At 46.1% G+C, this 26,094-nt stretch overlaps 1 protein-coding gene across 1 annotated transcript in view; it reads left to right on the top strand.

Annotated features, from left to right (window-relative positions):
• Positions 1 to 15,391, top strand: part of NHLRC3 (NHL repeat containing 3) — a 28,545-nt gene extending 13,154 nt beyond the window's left edge. Inside the window, exons 4-8 of the mRNA XM_040340367.1 lie at positions 1,817 to 1,967; positions 2,716 to 2,916; positions 9,238 to 9,329; positions 11,458 to 11,570; positions 14,166 to 15,391. Of these exons, the coding sequence (XP_040196301.1) occupies positions 1,817 to 1,967; positions 2,716 to 2,916; positions 9,238 to 9,329; positions 11,458 to 11,570; positions 14,166 to 14,391 (783 nt within the window). The 3' untranslated portion in view covers positions 14,392 to 15,391. The remainder of the gene's footprint in view (positions 1 to 1,816; positions 1,968 to 2,715; positions 2,917 to 9,237; positions 9,330 to 11,457; positions 11,571 to 14,165) is intronic.
• Positions 15,392 to 26,094: the final 10,703 nt, after the last annotated feature.

The following is a 26,094-nucleotide window of genomic DNA, read 5'->3' as shown; positions in this document are numbered from 1 at the left end:
TTTTTCAGTTCTTTACCGCCACCCTTTGGGCAACTTCTGCTATTGTTGTCTGATGTTTAGCATTGGTTCTGAGCATGCGTGTTTGAACTTTGGATTTTAGTCTGATGGACTTGTGTACACACTATCGGATGATCCTTCATTTATTGTTGGAAAGTTTGAGAGCATTCACAGCGAACATTTGTCTATTGAAAAACCGAAAACAATTGTCCGATGGAGCATACAGACTCTCCGATTGTCCGATAAAACACGACTGTCGGACCGTTGTTGTCAAAAAGTCTGATCGTGTTTATGGGCCTTAAGCGTGCAAGAAATACATTATGGAATTAAAATGGACATACAGAGTAGTAATGCATTTCTAGTATTGTCTGTTTAGGTTTCATCCATGCATATCAATATTTGGGGTTTTTCTGTATTTCATTTCGATATCCGTGTAATGGGCGTCCATACTTGGATTGCCACCAGTACTACTTTAGACTCTTTATACAAAGACTCTTTATGGAATAAACAATGGACATACACAGAAACAATTTTTCACATAATTAGTGATCTCGGACCTTTTCCAAGGAAAGAACAAGCACAGCTTGACGCATTCTCTGATTTCCATCACACTATAAAAGCCAGATGTTAGTAAGGTGGCATTTATTGTAGCTTGAGTGCAGGGGCGTCATTAGTGGTGGGCTGAGGAGGCTGGAGCCCCGAATGTGCAGCCGAAAAATGTAGTCAGGTCACTGGTCAGTGTAGTCAGGTCACAGGTCAGTGTAGTCAGGTCACTGGTCAGTGTAGTCAGGTCACTGGTCAGTGTAGTCAGGTTACTGGTCAGTGTAGTCAGGTCAGTGTCTGAAGTCAGTGTAGTCAGGTCAGTGTAGTCAGGTCACTGGTCAGTGTAGACAGGTCACTGGTCAGTGTAGTCAGGTCAGTGTAGTCAGGTCAGTGTAGTCAGGTCACTGGTCAGTGTAGTGAGGTCACTGGTCAGTGTCTGAAGTCAGTGTAGTCAGGTCACTGGTCAGTGTAGACAGGTCACTGGTCAGTGTCTGAAGTCAGTGTAGTCAGGTCACTGGTCAGTGTAGACAGGTCACTGGTCAGTGTAGTCAGGTCACAGGTCAGTGTAGTCAGGTAGTCAGGTCAGTGTAGTCAGGTCACAGGTCAGTGTAGTCAGGTCACTGGTCAGTGTCTGAAGTCAGTGTAGTCAGGTCAGTGTAGACAGGTTACAGGTCAGTGTAGTCAGGTCACAGGTCAGTGTAGTGAGGTCACTGGTCAGTGTCTGAAGTCAGTGTAGTCAGGTCAGTGTGGTCAGGTCACTGGTCAGTGTCTGAAGTCAGTGTAGACAGGTCACTGGTCAGTGTAGACAGGTCACTGGTCAGTGTAGTCAGGTTACTGGTCAGTGTAGTCAGGTTACTGGTCAGTGTAGTCAGGTCACTGGTCAGTGTAGTCAGGTTACTGGTCAGTGTAGTCAGGTCACTGGTCAGTGTAGACAGGTCACTGGTCAGTGTAGACAGGTCACTGGTCAATATAGTCAGGTCAGTGTAGTCAGGTCGTGTTAGTGTATGCAGGTTATGTCAGTGTGTGTGTACTGACACACACACTCACGTAGGTCAGGTTATGTGTGTCAGTTAGGTCACCCTGCGCTGCGCCACTCCACTGACCGTGCCCCCCCCCCCCCCCCCGTGCCGGCTTGGCTTCGGGCTGAAGCCCCTGGTCTTTTTTACACCTAGCAACGCCCCTGGTTGAGTGAAGAAGTCTTTCCATGGACATACTCATGTTTTCATCCATTTAGACCCATTTTTCTTCTTACTTGACATGTTGTATTTTATTCTAGAGAGGGGACAATGTATCCAAAGTTCTGGTGTTCACAGAGGAAGGATACTTTAAGGAATCCTGGAATACTAACACACTTGAGATGCCCCATGGTATTTTTGCAGCAATTAATCCGAATGAACAATCTATATGGATAACAGATGTTGGTCAAGGTAATATCATTTATTGGAACTGATTCATTAAGGAAATAAAGCTGCTGCAAATATAAATTGCAGTTTCCTAGAGGCGTTTAGGTTTCCATGCCAGGCAGAGCTGAGCTGTGTAAATCTAAGGCCTCGTACACATGACCGAACATGTCTGCTGAAACCGGTCCGCTGACCAGTTTCAGCAGACATGTTCGGTCGTCTGTACGGCCGACCGGACAAATGTCCGGTGGATCGGACAGGTTTCCAGCGGACAAATGTTTCTTAGCATGCTAAGAAACATGTCCGCTGGAAGCCTGTCCGTCGGACATGTTCGGTTGTCTGTACGACTTACCAGACATGTCGGCTGGGCCGCCATCCCTCGCATGCGTCGAAGTGATTCGACGCATGCGTGGAAGCATTGACCTTCCAGGGTCGCGCATGTCGCCGCAGGGACGGCGCGGCCACGTCACCGCGCTGTCTGTCCGCGCGGATTTCGGTTTGATGGTGTGTCAACCATCAGACCGACATGTCCGCTGAAAACGGTCCGGTGGACCGTTTTCAGCGGACAGTCCGCTCGTCTGTACGGGGCCTCAGAACTCAGCAGAAATACAAATCCTATGATAGGTAAAACTGTTACCATATGTGTATTTTTTATATCGTTTACCAGTTTGACTGGAGTTCAGCTTTAAGAAAAGCCTTTTCAATGTAAATATATTCATTTTGTGCATGAATAATACTGTATTCTCTTTTAATTGTCCCTTTGAACTTTCTACAGGACAGTATGGGCACACAGTAAAACAGTATTCACTGTCTGGAAAGCTCCTTACAGTTCTGGGTACCCCAGGCAAAGCGGGTTCAAATCTGAGTCCGCTCCAGTTTGATCAACCTGCAGATATATTCGTTAAAACAAATGGAGATGTGTATATAGTGGATGGTGACGGCGGGCTTAACAATAGACTTCTAATGCTTACCAAAGGTACTGTGATTATTACTTGACTTTATTACACTTTTCATTGTTACATGCCGGCATCGACAAGGGTTTGACCTTACTAAAGCCAAATGGGTAGATTCAGGTAGGGGCGCCTAAAATTAGGTCGGCGTAGCCTAGCGTGTTTACACTACGCCGCCTTAAGTAAGAGAGGAAAGTACATGATTCTGAAAGCACTTACCTCCTTACTTAGGGCGGCGTAGTGTAAACACGGCGGGCGTAAGGCCGCCTAATTCAAATGGGTTGGGGGGGGCGTGTTTAATGCTAATGAGGCTTGACCTCACGTTTTTGACGTTTTCCGTTACTGCGCATGCGCCGGGCACCTACATTTCCCAGGGCGCATTGCGGCTAAGTACGCCGTATGGGCCTATTGCTTTCGACGTGGACGTAAACAACGTAACTCCCGATTCGCGGGCGACTTACGCAAACGACGTAAAAAATTTGAACCTCGCGGCGGGAACAGCGGCCATACTTTAACATTGTTATTCAACCTCATAGGTGAAATAACTTTAGGCCGCCTAAGGCCTTACGGAAACGACGTAATTCGACTGCGGCGGCCGGGCGTATGTTTGTGAATCGGCGTATCCCCTCATTTACATAATCTACGCCGGCCGCAATGGAAGCGCCACCTAGCGGCCACGCGAAAAATTGCAATCTAAGATATGGCGGCGCAAGCCGTCGTATCTTAGATATGTTTAAGCGTATCTCTGTTTGAGCATACGCTTAAACAAGCGGCGGCGTAGATTCTGAGTTAGGCCGGCTTATCTACTGATAAGCCGGCCTAACTCTTTGTGAATCTACCTAAAACAGTTCTTTTAGTAAAGGCCAACATTTTAAATGGTTTGGTTCAAGTGTATCACTCGAAGGTTTCTTATAGCTCTAGGAGACTGGACTGATAACATTTACCCACCATTGTTCCCAGCTCTGCCCCCTGATCATAACCAGGGCTTTGTCTTCTCAGAAAATAGGTGCAGGAACCATGGGCGTCCGCTCCATAGGGCAAGGGGGGGCAATTGACCCCCCCCTGGAAAATCGAGAAGGTGTTGAAGAGTTTTGCGGCCACGGGCTGTCTGAGCGGTCCCGGGTTGGATGTCACACAGGCACAGCGAGTAGAGTGAAGCTGCCTCCCCTCCAGTGTTTATGTGTACACAGGGGGAGGGAACCTGCCGTGCCTGTGCTGTGCTGATGGCTGATCTCAGGTACCGAATGGGAAGGGAGAGGGGGGTTTTTGCTGAATGGTGGGTCCATCTGGGCTGAAGGGGGGTCTGTATTGAAGGGGGGTGTGTGCTGAAGGGGGTCTGTGCTTAAAGGGGGTCCATCTGTGCTGAAGGGGGGTCTGTGGTGAATGGAGGGGTCTGTCCAGAATGGGGGGTGTAACGGACATATGCATGCTGCCGGGACAGTTATAATCTTCAGGCAGGAAGGACTACAAGGAACTGCATGGCTTGTCACAATTGGATGTACCACATTGTATTCTGAGCTCAAAGGGTTAATTGGACAAGTCTCTTTCATTGCTGAATGCTAATGTTCCCTTCGCATAGCTAATGAACTCTCTCTTGTGTAGGTAACAGCCCCCCTGTGAGGTGTATGCTGATGGGGATTATGTGTGAGTGATAATTGTTTTAAAGGTTAATTGAATTCTATTGAGAAAGGAATGTGCCTGGCCAGAAAATGTTAAGTGGTTTGCGGTGCCGAAGCGTCTAGAGACTGGTCAAGTGATTAATTCAAGGAGATGTCATTGTTTCAGGGGGTCTGTGTTGAAGCCCCCTACTGGGTGAAGGGGGGGGGGCGGAAACTGTCATTGTTCTTGTAACAGTTGTAAGCAGATATAAGCAGGTGAAATATGCCAAATAAAGTGAGTCTGCTTGACCCTTCAAACGTAGCCCGTCTCGTTTCTTGGAAAGGCGTTCGATGGGATATACCGGCGGTACCTGCATATCATAACTGGTCAGCAAAAAGGACATCTCCAACGGCCGATACCCCTCACTACCAGTGGGTAGCCGTTACATTGGTTGGCAGCAGCGGGATGGTCCTTTTATCCAAAGAGCAAGCGCTGAATGGAGTCGAAGTACGCCAGGCTGAAAAGATCCACACTAAAAGATCTATTGGAGAGTCGTGGTAGGAGCGCCAGCAACAGACCACAGAGGGAGCTGATAGCTGAACTGCTGGAGCTGGACGAAATGGATGGATCCATGGAAGGAACTGAGCCCCTTGCACCGGTCAGCGAGGAAGATGTAATTACTGGGATTGTACAGCGGAGATTATCCTTGTATCCATAAACGTCCGTGGAACTAATAAACCAGCTGTTCCGGGAAGCAAGGGAAGAGATACAAACGAAGAGGGGACAAGAACTGGAACTGGTAAGAGCGAGACAGCCCATTACACCTTCAGTTCCTACCCCCCCACCTGCTGCTACAGGAAAGAAAATACCGTTCACTGCATTTAAAGCTTTTGTAGAAAATGAGGAGGAAATCGATGGATATTTGGCGGATTTTGAGAGGCAGTGCTCACTACACCAGGTACCACCAGACCAATGGGTCACTATTTTGTCGGGGAAATTGTCGGGCAAAGCCAATGAAGCCTTTCGGGCTCTTGCTCCAGAGGATATTTTACAATACCAGCAAGTTAAAAAGGCGCTGCTAACCCGATACGCCTTAACTCCAGAAGCCTACCGCCGGCGCTTCCGGGAGTCCAAGAAGATGGCTGTGGACTCCCAGATGGAATGGGCCAACCAGTTACAAAGGGTGGCATCCCTTTGGGTCCAAGGGTGCAAGGCCAACACCGGGGAGGAAGTATTGCAGCTGTTCCTAATGGAACATTTCTTCCAAGACCTGGCCGCAGACATACAAGACTGGGTACGAGATCGCCGTCCCGCTAACTTAAACGAGGCGGCTCGGCTAGCAGATGAGTACGCGGAGACAAGGAAAGTAAGCCAGGGTACTATGCGGCTGGCTCAGAAGGTAGAACCGCGTACTCCAACCGTCACCCCACGCCCAGAGTTTCGGGCTCCAGTCCCACCACGTCCTCAGGGGCCTAGCAACTACCCCCGGGATTCGCCTAGGGTGACGTGCCATCACTGCAGCGACACGGGACATATTGCTCGTTATTGCCCTTTGAGAGCTACAAATAACAATTGGAGACGCACAACACCCAACACAGAGGTCACTCCATCACGTCCCTCTGCGGCCCACTGCCTGGAGACCGAGGGGGGCCCTGAGGAATGTCTGGGAATTTTGTATGAGGCAGACCCAATACAAGCTGCCTCTCCGGATAACCGTCAGCATCACCGTCAGGAGGGACGAGTGAATGGACAAGTAGCACAAGGCCTAAGAGATTCCGGGACTACTATCACTCTGATTCAAAAACATCTGGTAACGCCAGAGAACGTGTCCACTCACACAGTTGCCGTCCGGGTCGCAGGGGGTGCTGTATTTCGCGTACCCACCGCACGGGTGCACTTAGACTGGGGAGCCAGGTCAGGAAAGACCACAGTTGGTATCATGGACAACCTACCTGCCGAGGTGGTGCTGGGCAACGACATTGGCCCTCTGACTTCGGCTTATTTACCTACACCTGCTGCTGCTTGTGCCGTGACTATCCGCGTTGCTGGAATCAACCCGCTTGCTGCTGAGAACCGGGTAAGACTACCTTCCCCGACATGTACTGTAGATCCGGCACAATATCACAGTCTAAAATGGGAATGTGACAAGTTGGCCAGTGAGAAATCAGAGATGCAACGACACTATGTCATGTATTATGAGATGTCCCGTGGCTTGAACATTGAAATGCACAAACAGGCGGAAATTGTCAAAAGATTAAATGGGATTTGCATCCAGGTGGTGCCGTATCTGTCCCAAGAGCATCAGCAACAGGTTTTGGGAGCCATTGAGAGAGCAAAGCAAGTGACTGTTCCAGAATTGAATTCTATTATTCACCGTCACCATCAGCTACCGACCTGGTAAGCCAATGGGAAGGCCGACGGACTGTCCAGGCAAACGGAACTTTTACCCTAACAGCAGACCGGACATCCCCAAGTTGATCCGAAAAGGATCAATCCGGGTCTGCCGGAGTGTTCCACAAAAGGGGAGTAGTGTAACGGACATATGCATGCTGCCGGGACAGTTATAATCTTCAGGCAGGAAGGACTACAAGGAACTGCATGGCTTGTCACAATTGGATGTACCACATTGTATTCTGAGCTCAAAGGGTTAATTGGACAAGTCTCTTTCATTGCTGAATGCTAATGTTCCCTTCGCATAGCTAATGAACTCTCTCTTGTGTAGGTAACAGCCCCCCTGTGAGGTGTATGCTGATGGGGATTATGTGTGAGTGATAATTGTTTTAAAGGTTAATTGAATTCTATTGAGAAAGGAATGTGCCTGGCCAGAAAATGTTAAGTGGTTTGCGGTGCCGAAGCGTCTAGAGACTGGTCAAGTGATTAATTCAAGGAGATGTCATTGTTTCAGGGGGTCTGTGTTGAAGCCCCCTACTGGGTGAAGGGGGGGGCGGAAACTGTCATTGTTCTTGTAACAGTTGTAAGCAGATATAAGCAGGTGAAATATGCCAAATAAAGTGAGTCTGCTTGACCCTTCAAACGTAGCCCGTCTCGTTTCTTGGAAGGGCGTTCGATGGGATATACCGGCGGTACCTGCATATCATAACTGGTCAGCAAAAAGGACGTCTCCAACGGCCGATACCCCTCACTACCAGTGGGTAGCCGTTACAGGGGGGTCTGTGCTGAAGGGGGGGTCTGTGCTGAAGAGGGGTCCATCTGTGCTGAATGGAGGGGTCTGTGCTGAAGGGGGGTCTGTGCTGAAGGTGGAGTCCATCTGTGCTGAAGGGGGTTCTGTACATTCTCTAGGCTATATTTATATGGGCATGGAGTGAAGCAGAATTATCTCAAGAGCTATTTCACACTGCCAGCTGGCCACGTTATAGGTAAAGCAGCGCTTTATCATCGTTTTAGCTGCGCTATTCGGCAGCTAGCGGGTCGCTTTTAACCCCCGCTAGCGTTTGCAGAAAGGGTTAAATGCGACTGTGTATCGCCGAAGCGCCCCTCCCTGAAAAAAATTCAGCGGATGCCCATGGCAGGAACTCAACCATGACCCTCCAAAAACCCCCTTCCCACACACACACACAACCGCATCAAATGGTGCGGTCAAATTTCACTTTCAGTGGAAGGGTCTTAAAGGTGCATTGAATAGCAGGAGTGCATTACACACAGAGTGCAGAGTTCAGTGGTGTTCTACATACATTGTGCAGAGTTAGGGGGTGCACTTTGCCTTCTTCCACAGCTGCTTACCTCCTGCATCCCCAATCCACATCTCATGTTCACCTCTGGCCTCCGCATGCAATCCCCTTTCTACTGCCCCCATCTTCTCCCTCCCTCCTTAGAAGTTCCACCATCTTCCACGTGTCTTACTTGTGTTGCTGTATTAAGTTGACGCACCCAGCCAGCTCTTGTACCTCCCCACACACTGTAGGTGGCTCTCCCTCTATCACCTGCAGGGAGATCATCCAGTAGGGGTTTTGGAAGATGCACTAGACCCTGGGAACCTTCATATCCTGCACTCTGTGGGAGACGCTCAGGGGATCAGATCTGTAGGTGCTGTTGGGAGATGAGCTGTCACTGATAAACACAGAAGCCAGACTTCTGTGTTTACGAGTAATAGTGGTAAGAAGGGAGCAGAAGGCCTGAACCAGAGGTGGTGGAACTGAGTTCCAGCATAAAAAAAAGCCCTGATCATAACAAAAACAGAACAGGTTTTATGTACTATAAAGCCTGCCATATATGGCTAGAATTTCTGCCGAATCAGATGAAATTCAAAATGTTGATGGCCTTGCAAGCACCACCCGGATCAACAAAAGTCAAACTGGAAAATTATCAGTCAAACAGTGATTACATCCAATGAGATGCAGTCATTATTCGGGTATTCAGGCCGCCACCGGACTGTGGCTGTCTGATTACAATAGCATGCAGTAGATATTCCTCCATCCACACTGTACACTGTATATTGTGGATGGAGGAATCTATTGACTTGAGAGAATTTAATGGTGTGCGACTACCTTAATCCAGCTGCAAGTGTAATACCCCTCAAAATGGCTTTGGCAGGTAGGTGGCGCTGGGAACAGAGGTGCAGAAATCACACAAGCTGGAATACCCAAATAGTATAAGAAGTCTGTGAGTAATTCAGCTTTCTCATATCTATCATTGTTAGTACAGAAAGCTTGATACCTGATACTTTTTGTTTCCGCCACCCGCCTACAATCTTCTCTCTATTTTTGAACTGATGTCTTTTTTTACTTTAGATTTCAATGTTGAATGGACTTTGGGAGGTAATGGAACAAAGCCCGGTGAATTCTATATTCCTCATTGTGTTGCAGTGGATGAATTTGGACGTGTAAGGCTACTTTGATTATTGTGACACCAGAACTATATTACTACTATTAAAGAGGTTGTAAACCTCTGAAAAAAATCCCCCCCCCAAAAAAAAAAAAAAAACTTGCAAGACAAAGGCATAATGAGCTAGTATGAAGGTAATTACCTTAAAACAAAGCTATTGCAGCGGGCCCCGCACACCGCTATTATGGCCGGCATCTTTCCCGATGCTTCTTCAAGGTTCGTGGGCTCCGGCCAATCACAGCGCGGGAGCTGCCGTTTACGGCACTGGCACGGAAGGAATGGCACCCATGGGCACCCCTTCAGAGCGCATGCGCCAGTGATGTCACTGGCTGCATGCACTGGAAATATCTCCTAAACTGTACAGGTTTAGGAGATATTTTCAATACCTATAGGTAAGCCTTATTATTATATATTAAAGTTTGCAGAGGAAGTTTACATCCTCTTTAATCTGTAGTGCTATTACTATTCACCAGTGGCGGCTGCTGCTCAATTTTGGTGCCGGTGCCAAGAGGTAAAAAAGGTGATCATATCCTTTAATGAGAATATTAGAATACGGCATTGCTAGGAGTTCACAACAGACTCCGGATGTCAGTTTATAGATTACCTGTCATACAACTGCATGCAAAATGGTAAAATGTACTTTGAGCCATGACAGTAAGGCTGGGTTCACACTATGTGTGGCTGCGGGGCACAGCAGGGGGTCCGGTGCGTCCCTGTTCAACGTTTCAGCTCCGAATTGGGTCCACATTGGCTGAATTCAGACCTGAAACTGAGCCAAAGGGCACAGGACTCTTCCAAACCAGCTCCATTGATTGGATGCGGGAAAACCCACAATAAATTCACATCAGTGTAAACCCAGCCTCATAGCATCTGGGCGGTTTGCATGCAAGCAAATCTAGTCACCAATGAATCTATCGTAACCAATTAGCTATCATTTTTATTCTTTAAACAGACAAAAAATTACCCCAATGTGCTAAAGGTAGCAGGGTAGCAAAGTGCTAAACGCGATTCACTTGCAGCATTGTGGTCCTGTTCTCAGTTCCCAGCAGGAACACTATCTGCATAGGGGGTGAACATTCTGGGCCAGATTCAGGTACAATTGCGCCCGTGTAACGTAAGCCGTTTACGTTTCACCGCCGCAAGTTTTCAGTTTTAGTGCCCGATCCACAAAGCACTTACCGGAAACTTGCGGCGGTGTATCGTAAATACGTCCGGCGCAAGGCGGTCCAAATCGAATGGGCGGGTACAATTTAAATTAGGCGCGCTCCCGCGCTGGACCTACTGCGCATGCTCCGGACGTGTTACGCAAACGGCGTGAAATTAAAAATTTCGACGTGGGAACGACGGCCATACTTTAGACAGCAATACATTTGCTGTCTAAAGTTAAGGCCCCCAAAACGACGACTAACTTTGCGACGGTAAACTAGACTAGCGGCGACGTATCGAACGCGAAAATCTGTCGTGGATGGCCGTAACTCCTAATTTGCATACCCGACGCTGGTTTATGACGCAAACTCCCCCCAGCGGCGGCCGCGGTACTGCATCCTAAGTGTAAAACAATTACACCTGTCGGATCTTAGGGCTATCTATGCGTAACTGGTTCTATGAATCAGTCGCATAGATACTCTGAGAGATACGACGGCGTATCTGAGATACTCGGTCGTATCTCCTCTGTGAATCTGGGCCTTTATGTGCAGTTTGCCCATGCATTCCAAAAAAACACATGGGGCTAGGTTACACTAGCGCTGCTCTCTGAAGAGCAACTCGTGTTCAGATCACCCTTTAGAGAGCGTTTAAAACACTTCCTCACCGCCTGTTTTAACCCTTCAAACCCTGCCCTATAGCGCTGCATTGCACCCGGTTGCGGGGCAACCACATTTAGTTAAATGGGTCGTGTTGAGTTGCACCTGAACGCAGCAACAGGGATAATTCTTGCCACGATGCAAAGCATTGCTGCCACCACACATGTACTCGCCCAGCGCTGCCTCGTGTTTTTACCTCCCCAACCTAATTGTAATAGGGGTCATAAGTAAATTATTTGTCTTTTGTGTAAATAAGTGCTTGTCAGTGTTTTATTCCCCGGACTGAACTGTTCTGATGAAAACTTGTTGTCTGATCATCTACAGGTTTGGGTTGCAGATCGGGGCAATAAAAGAATACAGGTGTTTGATAGCATCACTGGGGAATGGATTGGAACCTGGGACACCTGTTTTTCCGAAGACGGGCCCTACTCAGTCAGGTATAATTGGACAATTTATTTAAAATATGTGGGCATTGTCAGCTGTTGAGTAATAAGTTCTGTCATGTTGTAAAACATTCATTACTGCAAAAGATTTATATTTTACCATTTGTGGTGCATAAACACAAACTGCCATCTGTTATCAGAAGTAATGGCTCAATAGAACAATAATCCTTATGGTGGTTCTGGAAACATGGGGCCAGATTCACGTATCTGGCCGTATCTTTGTGCGGGCGTAGCGTATTCAATTTACGCTACGCCTCCGCAACTTGGACAGGCAAGTGCAGTATCCACAAAGCACTTGCTCCGTAAGTTGCGGCGGCGTAGCGTAAATTGGCCGTCGTAAGCCCGCCTAATTCAAAATAGGCTTGTAGGGGGCGTGTTGTATGTAAATGAATCGTGACCCCACGTAAATGACGCGCCTAACGAATGGCGCATGCTCCGTATCACGTCGAATTTACTCCATACGCCAGGCCCAATGCCTGTGACGTGAACGTAACCTACGCACAACCCTATTCACGTACGACTAAAAAGATACGCTTGCCGACGTCCATACTTTGCATTGGCTGCACCTCATATAGCAGGGGTAACTTTACGCCGGACGTAAGCCTAACGTAAACGGCGTAGCGGGCGCAAGTACGTTCGTGAATCGGCGTAGCTACCTAATCTACGGAAGCACCCCTTGCGGCCAGCGTAAATATGCACCCAAGATACAACGGCGTAGGAGACTTACGCCGCTCGTATCTTGGCCAAATCTATGCGTAACTGATTCTAAGAATCAGGCACATAGATACGACGGCTCACATTCGGACTTACGACGGCGTACGTGGAGATACACCGTCGTAAGTCCACTGTGAATCTGGCCCATGGTTTCTGAGTTAAAAAAAGGCACAAAGTTTCTTGGACATTTAAAGTCATTCTGAGGAACAAACTAAACTTCCTGCATCATTATAATGTTGGCATGTGCCACATTCACAAAGCAAATAGATATGTTTCAGGTCTGTCTGCACCCCCCGAGCCAGTTTGGATATAAGAAGGGAATAAAAATGAGCACAGGTCTGCACCTAATTACCAGAGGGAATGGGGCAGTTTTCCCATATAAAAAACTGCCACAGATACCCACTAGGTGCGACCTTGTCATATGGCATGTGAGCTGTCTGCAAAGAGTTCACATCCCTCACACTGCTCCATGGGAGCTATGCTATGGTTCCCATGTACGCAGATCTGTTTACTAGGAGCGGTAATGCAATTGCCATGAGGTGGCCAGTCTCCTGGTTAGGCATAAACGATCATTCCTAAAAGAGCAAACAGATCTGTCGTGTCCACGGGAAGGTTTCTGCAGCCAATGGTCTTCCATCAACGTCTGTATGTGCGAATACGCTCACATGAGCGTATTATAGCAAAACCGACACTGGGGGACATCTGACAACATACATTAATAAAAAAAAATGTTTTCTTTTTTAACAATCAATAAACAAACATATAACCAACAAACATGGAAAAACATAGATATGATTTTAAGTACCCCTCCAATAAGCACAATGCACAAACTACATTATATTAAAAAAGTATACAAATCTTTATTTCATCCACTAAAACATTTTGAAACATTTTGTGTCTACACATTGATACCCTCAATCCTTCTCCACCTGAAGGATACAATCCATGGTGATTATAGATGAGACAGGAAAAGAGGTTGACGCGTTTCGTGGAGTCACCGCTTCCTCAGGACATCCTAGCTCACATATACATGCAAAAGGACAACATATATTCTGAAAGCAAAAATACATGCTTAAAGTGGAGGTTCATCCCGAAATGAAAATTTTTAACATTAGATTCATGCTCATTTTGTCAAGGGGAATCGGGTAGTATTTTTAAAATCTAAGCCGTACTTACCGTTTTAGAGATACATCTTCTCCGCCGCTTCCGGGTATGGGCTGCGGGACTGGGCGTTCCTATTTGATTGACAGTCTCCCGACAGGCTTCCGACGGTCGCATCTATCGCGTCACGATTTTCCGAAAGTAGCTGAACGTCGGTGCGCAGGCGCCGTATAGAGCCGCGCCGACGTTCGGCTTCTTTCGGCTACTCGTGACGCGATAGATGCGACCGTCGGAAGCCTGTCGGAAGACTGTCAATCAAATAGGAACACCCAGTCCCGAAGACCATACCCGGAAGCGGCGGAGAAGATCGCTCTCTAAAACGGTAAGTACTGCTTCGTTTTTAAAAAAACTACCCGATTCCCCTTGACAAAATGAGCCTCAATCTAATGTTAACATTTTTTAGGGTGAACTCCCGCTTTAATTCCCATTACAGCAAGAGATACATATAATTTTAATGCAAAAACCATACACATGGTATACATAATGTTATCATATATTAACTAACCCCAGAACTGAGAGAGAGGGGGAGAAGGGAAGTGGTGCCTACTATAGTGATTTCCATCTTCTACGGGGGTTCTCGCAGGTATGGCACCTACATACCACATGGCTAAATGTAATTATAGAGTATATGCCATACCTAAACTTCAGCTTTAACAAATACAGTTTTTCTAAACTACTAGCTCCCTGACGTTATTTCTTCTGTTGTTTTTTCAGGATAACAGCGGACAGGAAGTATATAGTTGTGGCCCAGCTCAACATAAGCCGTCTGCTGTTTTTGTCCTTTCCACCTATAGGACAGATTGGGCAATGCCAAGTGGTCAGCACTATCCAGATGGCTGACGGCGTTCGGCCTCATCTTGTAGATGTCAGTCTAACGACTGGTTCAGTTTATGTGGCGGAACTTGGTGCTCAGCAAGTACAACGATATGTATATGTGTGAAAGAGCAATGGGCTAAGCCTGGAGCGCATTTGTATTTTTTTGCCTTAGAGGCCCCATGTTGTTTTACTGCACTGCATTCAAACTCTGGGGAAATGTCAGCGATGTGATTTTGTCCCACACATTCTCCAACGTGATCAAGCAAGCATAGAGTTTCAAAGAAAAGTCTTAAACCGAGCTTGTGCTTTGATGAAAAGCCTAATTGTAATAATTTAGACTTTGTTCTAGAGACATACTGAGGTTGCAATCTATTTTTCCTGCCAGCTGTCCAGTTCACCTCTCTGGTGCAGTCCTTCTCCATGGACCCTTCAATCAGCTGGACAATGCATCTTTTAAGCAGTTTAGCATGGATAAACAAAGATAAGAACTGGACCCAAGAAAAAATCTGCAATTGATTTATTTTCTTAAAGCCCAACTTTGGGCACAAGAACAAAATGGCCCTCACACAGCTGGAGTTTATTTCTCATCAAGTCTTGAGACATAGGAATAACGAGTAATACTTTTTTTATGCCTCACTCCTGTAGGGTTCCTATATCCAGGCAACAGCGCCCACAAAGGCTTCTCTCTAGGCTGCGATCACATATCCGCCCCCTCCACATGCAATGCAGGGCTAAAAGCAATGCATTGTGTGAGCTGATGCTGAAGGACCACCCACAGCCCATAGGCTTGGGGAGGAGAGGACAGTGCTGGAGCCTAGTGGAGCATTGGTTACAGTAAGTTCTACATCTTCAGCTCCCCCCACACCTAATGAGCATTTAACCCTTGCAGCGCAGGGAGCCCCCACTACTGCAAGGGGTGCTTTTTTTCTGTCCCGGAATTGGGATTTTGATTGGGAGCTATGGCAGTACCTACTTCCTGTAGATGAGGATATGTTTCTTATTGTTGATGGCAATGGTTTACTTTTTGATTAAATTGCATTGTTTGTAATTGCTTTCATAATGTCTAGATTTAATGAAAATGATATACTATGTAAAATAAAAATGCCTTGAACAAGTTTTACTAATCTGCTGTAAAAGCAACATTCTCAGGGTTTCAGTAATATTTTGTAGCTGAAACGATAGATTAAGAGCCGGTTCACACTGGGGCGACTCGTCAGGCAGCTGAGTCGCGTCCCATTCAATGCAACGGAACCGTTCTAATAGGAGCGACACAAGACGCTCCGACTTAGAAAAAGGTTGTTGCACGACTTCGGGGGCGGCTCGGGGCGACCTGCATTGACTTCTATACAGAAGTCATTTTGCAGGTCGCCTCTGAAGTCCTCTTCAGGACGACTTGCAGAGTCGCCCCCGAAGGAAGTCGTGCCGTGGAAGTGTGAACTGGCTCTTACTGTTATACACACACACAGAAGCTCAGAAAGATAATATTCATTCATCAGTAACATCAGGGAGCCCCAGAGATGCATGTTATCTGTGATAAGCCCTACTGTGAAATCAGAGGTACATTGCTGAAAACTGTTATACAGTAAAACCTTTGAAACATGCTTGTAATGCAAAGCACTTGTATATCGAAACAAATTTCCCCATTAGAAATAATGGAAACTCAAATGATTCATTCCGCAACCATTTATTCATAGGTCTTTCAGTTTATAGTCCATATAAAAAGATTATAGCAATGTGACCAGGTTGTGTAACCATAAAATGTCCATCCACAAATAGAAGCCTCCCCAAGGGGATTAGAAGCAAAATCCAGCAGGAGCTGGATAAAAGAGAAGAGGTAATCTAATGTTACCGTGCTGGCACGCTCCCGAGTCCAGAGAGGTAGAGCTTGTCTCTGGCAGGGAAATTAATGGGCTCAGGTGAGTAAAACAGGGGGGCTGGGTGGATGCTCAGTGGGAGAAGTTTTTTCACCTTAATGTATAGGACGCATTAAAGGAACACTAAAGGTTCGTTTTTTATTAGATCAATTGATTGCTGTAAGCTAGAGCATTTAAATATCACTTACCTCGTTTTTCCTTTTGACCTCCAAAATACAGTAATCCAGGTTTGAAAATGCCATTTCCTGTCTCTCCTCTTCTTGCTTTCCACCAGCATCTGAGCCGTTTTGCATGGTGGAAAGCAAAATGTGCTCACCCCCTCCCTATGACTACAGCACTGCGTGAAGATGCTCTCTTATCCCTCACAGGCATGGAGGCTAAGCCTAATGGGAACTGTAGTTCCCATTAGGCCGTGATGTAGCAAGAATGAATGCGCACCGCAAACCAGGAAGTCAGTGAGAATAACGATTCAGGAGTGACGGAGGTGAATAAAACAGCTTGATTTCTACAGGTATCAAACTAGTTATAATGCAAAACATTACTTTTTACTTTATCAGCTACTGTCAGACTTTAATTTAAGAGGAAAATATTTTTGTCTTTACAACCCCTTTAAGGTGAAAAAACATGATGGTTTACAACACCTTTAAATAAAGTCCTTATACATTTCATAAGGTTCCACAATCTTCATAGTGCAGATTAGAATTTTCATTGTGCAAATAAAGTGGCAAGTGTTGAAATAGATATGTGTGAAAAATGTGGTAATACTGCGCTGTCAAATAGACAAACAATAACAAATGCTGCAACTTTAAAATGTGAGACACACACAAAATAGACAAATATAGAGAAAACAAGCTGCGCAAATAAACGTGAAATTTCAAACAAAAAAACAACTAGCATACATATTTGAAAGAATTGTGCTGATGATGTGTTGAAATCACTGTAACAAATAGGTTGCCCTATTTGCGTCACCTTCTAAAAAGTCCCAGTGAAAAAAAGTGAACAAATCAATGTCCTATTTTCAAAAGAAAGGACGCATCATATGGTGGTTTGAAAACTGGAAATGTACTGCTCTCCTACAGGTAAAATGTTGACATCAAACCAAAAGGAACCACAGAACAGTGATGTGATAGAAAGGAAATCCTCCACCTTCTTAAATGACTGCCTCTTACCGAAAGGGAAGATCCCAACCAGAGATCTTCTGTTGGCGTGTGGCTTTCTAACCCAGCCTAGGGGTCTATGTAACAGGATATCGTTTCTCCGGTATCCGATAGATCTCCCACCGCTCACAGATGGTCAGATGTGATTACGTTGTTGTGGTGCCTTCTAATAGCTGCTGGCCATAATAACAGGCTTGGGATTAACAGCTCAGTGGAATATAAAGTCCTATGTGAAGGAGCTGTAAAGGCAAGACATTCAGTTTAATCAATCAAAGACACTTGAAGCCGAAATTGATGCACTAAAAGCAAAGTAGCAGTTACATAGTTAGTCAGGTTGAAAAAAGACACAAGTCCATCCAGTTCAACCACAAAAAATAAACAAACAAAATAAAAAACACAGTACAATCCCATACACCCAACTCCATACCCACAGTTGATCCAGAGGAAGGCAAAAAACCCCAGCAGAGCATGATCCAATTTGCTACAGCAGGGGAAAAAATTCCTTCCTGATCCCCCGAGAGGCAATCGGATTTACCCTGGATCAACTTTACCTACAAATCTTAGTACTCAATTCTTTTATGTACATTTAGGAAAGTATCCAGGCCTTTCTTAAAGCAATCTACTGAGCTGGCCAGAACCACCTCTGGAGGGAGTCTGTTCCACATTTTCACAGCTCTTACTGTGAAGAAACCTTTCCATATTTGGAGGTGAAATCTCTTTTCCTCTAGACGTAAAGAGTTCCCCCTTGTCCTCAGTGTTGACCGTAAAGTGAATAACTCAACACCAAGTCCACTGTATGGACCTCTTATATATTTGTACATGTTGATCATATCCCCCCTTATTCTCCTCTTCTCAAGAGTGAATAAATTCAGTTCCTCTAATCTTTCCTCATAGCTGAGCTCCTCCATGCCTCTTATCAGTTTGGTTGCCCTTCTCTGCACTTTCTCCAGTTCTCCGATATCCTTTTTGAGAACTGGTGCCCAAAACTGAACTGCATGAACTTACTAATGCTGCAGTGTGGCAGCATTCAGAGCAGATCCTGGGTAGTAGTTAGCAAGCAGCTTAATAATGCGACAGTCACAAAGCAAAGTCGGCTAAGTGTAGAGTGCCACATGTTTGTAAATATTGGACCAGAAGGTCCGCTCACCAGACCCGGATATGTGCAGACAACAACTTGGATTGCAGATCTCCTCCTATTTGCAGCAAGCCGCTGTATACTCAAAGCCGTAATCTATGCCCGGAAATGCTGTAGCCCCCGTCTCAGGGATAAGGTCTTCCGTTTATGTTTCACGCGGGGAGGGATACGAAAAAGACTTCCGGGTTTGGTGTTTCCCAGTATGGCGTCTAAATTAGCTGCTTTTCCCGCTATAGTCCTCGCTCAAACGAGCGTATCGAAGGCTGGCTTAATTTGTGTGGCAATAAGCCTAACTTAGCTGCCTTTTCCCGCTATAGTCCTCGCTCAAATGAGCGCATCGAGGGGTGTTTCCCAGTATAGCAATACATCCAAGTTAGCCACCTTTTCCTGCTATACTCCTTGCTCAAACTAGAGTAGCGAGGGCCGGCTTCATTCGTGTGTCTAATAGAAATAGAGCCCATTCAAGCGCATGGGTCCGTACAGCGCAGACTGTCAGTGACGATGTTAACGGCACGACACAGACCTTTGACCCGACATGTTTCAACCATTCTCCGTGGTTTTCATCAAGGGATAAGGAGGGGCATGTAGTATAAGGTGACCAGATTTTTTAAATGAAATCTAGGGACATATTATTTTTTTTTTACTAGTAATGTCGGCAATCAGCGACTCTCTGCCCGTCGCTGCCGCCGCCGCCCGCCTTACAGCCTGTCAAGTCTTACTCTCCGGGCCCCGGCTACTACTGGGTGGGGAGCAGAGAAAGATCACTCCACCAGGGAAGGCAAGGAGATAAGCAGGCAGGCGGCTGGCCAGGACTTAAGCCAAGGCAGAAGAACATGCGAGCAGGGCTGAATGGGCATGCGCCTGAAACTGAAGAAATATTCACTCCGCTCCGACCAGCACATGATCATCAGAAAGGGGGACAGATAATGGAAAAAAATACACCCCCCTAAGCTAGTAGGTGCGGCGGAGCGGGGTGTGTAATTCAGATTTTTTTTTTATTCTGCACTGACTGTCTTTGAAATTGCCCCAGCCCCTGTTCAAATTCAATCCGGGGACAGACTTGGTCTGGGGACAGTGTCCTCAATCCGGGGACTGTCCATGTAAACCGGGGATGTCTGGTCACCCTAATGTAGTAAGCCTCTTTTAATATCTATTCTGCCATCCTATGCCTAATATTGACACTGCATTAAAGAAAACGGCCACTAGATGTCAGATTCCTCCATAAATATTAAAGTCATTATCGTTCACCAGTCACCACAGTCTCCACATTACACATCACCAGCATCAGTAATATTATTTAAACTGCAAATGTTTCTCATGACAATAAACACCTAATAAAAGATAAAAATAAAAAAGACATACTGTAGTTAACCAGTGAATGAATGGTATAAATAAGGAAACAAGGAAAGTAAAACTCAATAGAGCAAGTTAGTTAACCCAGTGTATTGCTGAACTATCCCACAATAGACAGAACAGCCAGGAGGAACCCAAAATTCCAACAGTAGCCTGTTCAATGAACTTAGCCTAAGGAAAAAAATCAATAAAACACTGTACTGAAATGACCCTACATGTCACTTGTCCCAATTACAGGGTGGGCCTCCGGGATGGTCTCAAGGACCATAAACTGAACCGCTTGTGGGTCAAATCAGTGATAGAGGCCAATATGGCGTCCAAACCGTTTACCATTAGTAGAATAATACAAGAGGTCGCCAATCCGTTGGCGTAATTCTCAAATAGTTTTTCCTGTATAGAAGACATTACATATACAGGTTATCCGGTATATGACTCCCGAGTGCCACAGTCAGCATGTGTATGGGGTGAAAATATTTGTCCATTGGCAGTCTATATGTAGTGCCCTCCTTTATCCATGGGAACCGTGGGCAATGTCCACACACAAGGATACCACGAAGACCAGGAGGGGTCTGTGGATCAGATCTATAGTGACCCCTAATAGGGCAATCCCTAAATGAGGTAGCCCTCTGGAAAACTAGTTCCGGAGTTGTTCTGACATATTTATTGAGAGTATGATGATCAGATAGTAAGTGCCAGTGTTATAATAAAATGGTACGATGTTGTTGATGGTGAGGCGAAAACCAGGTAACTATTTTCACTGTATCTGACTGTTTAGTCTTGGGGGGGCCATATAGAAGTGATGTCCTAGTACGGGTCAATGCCCGGTTGAGTGCCTTTCTTAAGCCTGTACGGGAGTAACCCCTAAGTAAGAGGCGCTCACATAGGGCAATGGCTTGAAAATCTATGTGATCTAAGAAATTGCTCATAGGGAATGCTACGAACCATGGGTCTTGCATGTGCACTGGATGCGTGCAACAGGGTGTTGCCCGCTGTGGGTTTGTGATAAAGATCTGTGGCAAGTGTGCCATCAGGATGTTTAATGATCATAAGGTCCAAAAATGGTATGTGCTCGGGTTCGGGATTAAAGGTAAAATACAAATTAAAGTCATTAATGTTAAGTTGTTGGATAAATTTAACCAGGAGGTCTTTGGAGCCCGTCCAGATCAGAAACAAATCATTTATGAAGCTGTACTAGCAAAGAACATGATTAAGGTGGCCACAGTCTATTTCTAGTTTATGAACTTTCTAAATGCTGTAACAACCTAACAAAACACACCTTAGTTTACAGACTAACTTTACTATAATACATTAACCCCCTTAGCGGTATTCCCGAGTGTGACTCGGGGTGGGTTTTTTAATGCAATTATCGGTAACCCCGAGTCACGCTCGGGGTAGATGTGCAGAGCCTGCAGCGCGCGCGGGCTTACCTTTTCCAGGCAGGTTACTGTACTTACCTTGTCCCTGGATCCAGCGATGCATCCCCGCTGTGTGAGCGAGCGGCGTCCTCCATTCGATTCACACAGTGCCCGCGTGCCGCTGATCTCCGTTCCCTGCAACGTTACGACGCACAGGGGCGAAGACCGGCGGCAAATTCAAAAACGTAAACAAACACATTACATACAGTATACTGTAATCTTATAGATTACAGTACTGTATGTAAAAAATACACACCCCCCTTGTCCCTAGTGGTCTGCCCAGTGTCCTACATGTACTTTTATATAATAAAAACTGTTCTTTCTGCCTGCAAACTGTAGATTGTCCATAGCAACCAAAAGTGTCCCTTTATGTCAAAAGTGATTTTAGAGAAGCTAGAAAACAGCGATAATAAATTATAATCACTTGCAGAATTGTGCGATAGCGATTTGTGGGGAAATCCGTCATAAAAAAATAAAAGTAATGACAGCGACAATTCTGCAACTGAGCAAATTTCAGTGATTTTGATTTGATTACATTATTGAATCATTTTTATTATAATTAAATTATCAGTTGTTATAATTATTTATTATATTATAATTTTATGATTTTGTGTTTCAAACTTTATCATACCCGGGATGCCTACTAGACTCTTGCTTGGTCAGATTTAAGTGAGTTATTCCTAAGAATTGCAGGCCCACAGTATAAAACGCAGAATTTCCATGCAAAATAATTGTACCGCTTTTGGTACGTAATTCCAGACAGAATCATACCGCCAGGGAGGTTAAGCTTTTGTATTACAGGGGTATTTATATGTAAAAAGCGTAATTGTGGCCGGAGCTCCACTTTAAGATAGGTATACATCTTATCTTCCAAAAATATCATTCTTTCCAAGCACCGAGAACAAGATTGGCGTAGTTAGGGGCACATGAAGTGCCCATGGCTATGCCTTGGACCTGTAAAAAAAAATTGTTCCATAAATACAAAATTATTCCTGGTTAAGATGAATTTTAATAAAGCCATTTAAAGCCAGAGGGCCATATTCTCGTACATTTCCTGCGGGCGGCTCGTAAGCCATTTACACTCCGTCGCCCCAACCTACAGGAGCAAGTGCTGTATTCCCCAAACACTTGCTCCGTAGTTTGGGGCGGCGGAGTGTAAATGGCCCGGCGTAGCCACGCGTATCTCCAAGGGGGCGGCTTCTATTTAAATTAAGCGCTCCCCTGATTCTAACGAACTGCGCATGCGCCGGGCTTAAAATAGCCCAGTGCGCATGCTCCAGTTCTCGGCGTAAAACGTCAATGACGCCGACGTGTGCGTCATTGACGTAAAGTCGTATTCAAGAACGACTTAGGGAAACGACGTAGCCGACGGAAAAACACGACGCGGACCCGACGCCATACTTAACATGGCCTACGTGGGACTTGCGTAAACTTATCCCTCATATAGCAGGGGTAAGTTTACGCTTACGCAAACGACGTTAGCGACGGTTACGCGACGCAAATTTGTTCGGGAATCGGCGTATCAGGCTCATTTGCATAAACAAATGAGACCTGAACGTAAACGCCATCTAGCGGCGGGCGGAGTAATTACATTTAAGATCCGACAGTGTAAGTGACTTACACATGGCGGATCTTAAGTGTATCTATGCGAAAATTATTCTAAGAATCAGTCGCATAGATACACGGGCCAAAAAAGAGAGATACGATGGAGTATCCTGAGATACTCCATCCTATCCTTACTCAGAATATGGCCCCAAGTAGTTTGGCCTTGTGCCATAAAGATTCAGTCATCTGTATACCCCGCTCGTGGTGGATACTGGTGTACAATGCCTCAATATCAATGACCACGAGCAGGGAGTCTAGAGGGACCTGGATCCCCTCTATATGTTTGAGCAGATCTGTAGTGTCCCATATATATGAAGGTAAACCTGTTACATGGGGCATAAGGAGAGGCATCAACTAATTTACTGGCATTGTCAGTCTCCTGAGCTGTCGGTTATTTTTTTGTTCAGTCCTGCTGGGTTGAACGTAAAAAAAACTACTAGTATGTACTAGGCTATAATCTACTGCTTTTAAATTCAGAATCCAATATCCTCTGAAACACGATCCACCACAGAACGCTCTTCAGAGGGCCAATGCATATGTAGTTTTCAAACAGGTGGTCAGGGTGGGTGATAAAACATTTTAACACACCCTGTGCATGTATGTGGTAGAATAGGGATGGCTAGACACATATACTCCTTCAATGCTACAACTGGGGAGGAGTAAGCAGACCTTGCTTTCACTGGACCCTATTAAAATGATCCGGATAGCAGATTCACTGCTAAACCACACTATAGTTGTGTGGGAAGATAAGTCTATTGCTTACTCTGGCAGCAGACTCAATGTACCACGTTTCTTCAGGACACTCACTAGTATCCCCTTTAGCTGACAGCCATCCACTGACTTCACTAGTCTGAAGGGATGGCCCTCACAGAACAGGCCCCCAGACACAGGTCTGTACTCACAGTAGCCAGAAACAGATTCTTCTAAATGTGTCTCCCTCCTAGTCAGCTCTACAGAACATCTGGGTTGCAGCTTCTGATGTTCTGGACCTCAGGTCAACCACCTGAGGCTGCATGGCAGCCTGTATGGGGAGGGGCAGCAGCCCCCTCCCTCCTGGACCCCACTCTCTAGCCGAAAACCTGAGCACATGTGCCCTAAGCATATATATACAGTCACCCAGCATGCCTTGGGGTAACTTCTTCTGCCAATGGCCAGGGCTGTAACTACGCCTATGCTCCCATTTGTCATGTTTCTTCCCACTGTCCAATATGCCTCGTCCTATTGGACTAGTGGGAAACAGGCAGACAACATGAGCAGCATCTGAGCACAATCAGCAGACCCTATCATTGGATCACTGCTCCCTGGTAGGCAGAGAACACCTAAATGTACCGAACAGCCTCCCTGGTAGGCAGGGAAACCCAAAACGATGCTCTCTCTCTCTAGCACCTAAGGCCGCGTACACACAGTCGGACAAAACCGATGAGAATGGACCGAGGTTCAGTTTCATCGGTCCAAACCGACCGTGTGTATAGCCCATCGGTCTGTTTTCCTTCGGTCCAAAATTTTAAAACATGCTTCAAAATCGAACCGATGGACCGCTGCCCGATCGGTCCAAACCGATGTTTAGTACAGAAAAGCATCGGTTCAAAACCCACGCATGCTCAGAATCAAGTCGACGCATGCTTGGAAGCATTGAACTTCGTCTTATTCAGCACGTTGTGTGTTTGACGTCACCGCGTTCTGACCCGATCGTTTTTTGGAACGATGGTGTGTATGCACATCAGACCATCAGGCCACTTCAGCGGTGAACCGATGGAAATGGCCCGTCGGACCATTCTCTTCGGTTTGGAAAGACCGTGTGTACGCGGCCTAAGAGGGTGCTACACCAGCCATGTTACTGTTTCCTCCTCTCTTATTATCCCTTCCCTCACCCACATTACTATAGTATTACCTAGGGGGAGTAGAATCCCCCATAAATGACTTAATGTTGTTGTTATTTGGCGTGAGATCCCCAAATCCTATGCTATAAGATGTTTGTTCTGCAATTTTGCAGTCCATTTTATAGAGGTTCTATGATTTTGGTGTTTTGGACCTTATGGTCCTTCTGTACACCGTTTGGCGGTCCTGACAAGCTGTCTTCATGATGGTTTTCTTGTAATTATAACGAGTTCCTTGTTTACACCATTTATCACAAGAGGGATCTCCCTGTTTGTAAGTGCTTCATGGGACCTCATAGATAGCTTAATTATTTTGGTTTTATGCCCCAATCCCCCCCCCCCCCCATCCCTTCGCAATTTCCTCTTTTTTGTATTCTATCTATCTAGTTTGTTGTATGTACAGAGCTTTGCGAGGAAATAATTGTATTATCGTGCAAACCCCCCCCTACATTGTAAAGCGCTGCGTAAACTGTTGGCGCTATATAAATCCTGTATAATAATATACTCACAATGCAAGTAACCATTACATCAAGCCTCTAGCTTGTGGCACAGTGGTAAGATTGACCCAGAGTGTTCCAACACCAACGAGCGCCGCTGTCCAGGATGAAAATAATGGCGAGGGGTGGGTTTGGGGCAGTAAAAGCAGACGAGTTTTACTGCCAACCTGACGAATGGCACGCAGCTGCGCAGGACTGCATCCCTGCTGGGGCAAAAATAATTTAGAGCAGTGGTAAAGCCACTGAATGCGACGCATTCAAGTGAATAGGGCCACGCCGCAACTACCCTGGTGGGTCGGCATTTTGAGGGTTAAAGCAGTCAGTGAGGTTTCCTAAGGACTGTGAAGTAAGGATGGGCCATGGAAGATGACACTGTGCAGCGCTAATCACAGATAGTGAGACATTTCCCGATCTCTGCAGCCGTGGAGCGGGAAATGTCTCACTGCTTGTGATTAGCGCTATGGAGTGTCAGCTTACTGGTGGGCGTGGGTGGGCATGTGTTGTTGCAAACACGCCTGATCTAATCCTTGGAGCCCTTTCATACTGGGGCAGTGGGGGCATCGGTGGTAAAGCGCCGTTATTTTTAGTGGAGCTTTACCGTCGTTTTCGCTGCACTATTCGGCCGCTAGCAGGGTGCTTTTAACCACTGCTAGCAGCCAAAAAAGGGTTAAAACCACCTGCAAAGCGCCGCTGCCCATTAATTTCAATTGGCAGGGGCGCTTTAGGAGCGGTGTATTCACCGCTCCTGCAGCGCCTCAAAGATGCGGCTAGCAGGACTTTTTTTAGACCCCTTTCACACTGAGGCACTTTGCAGGTGCTATAACGCTAAAAATATCGCCTGCAAAGCGCCCTGAAAGAGCCTCCTCTTTCACTCCAGTGTGAAAGCCTGAGGGCTTTCACACTGGAGCGGTGCA

The sequence above is a fragment of the Rana temporaria genome, chromosome 2 (genome assembly GCF_905171775.1).
Source record: "Rana temporaria chromosome 2, aRanTem1.1, whole genome shotgun sequence".
Lineage (NCBI taxonomy): Eukaryota > Metazoa > Chordata > Amphibia > Anura > Ranidae > Rana > Rana temporaria.
This window is presented reverse-complemented; position numbering and strand designations above follow the sequence as displayed.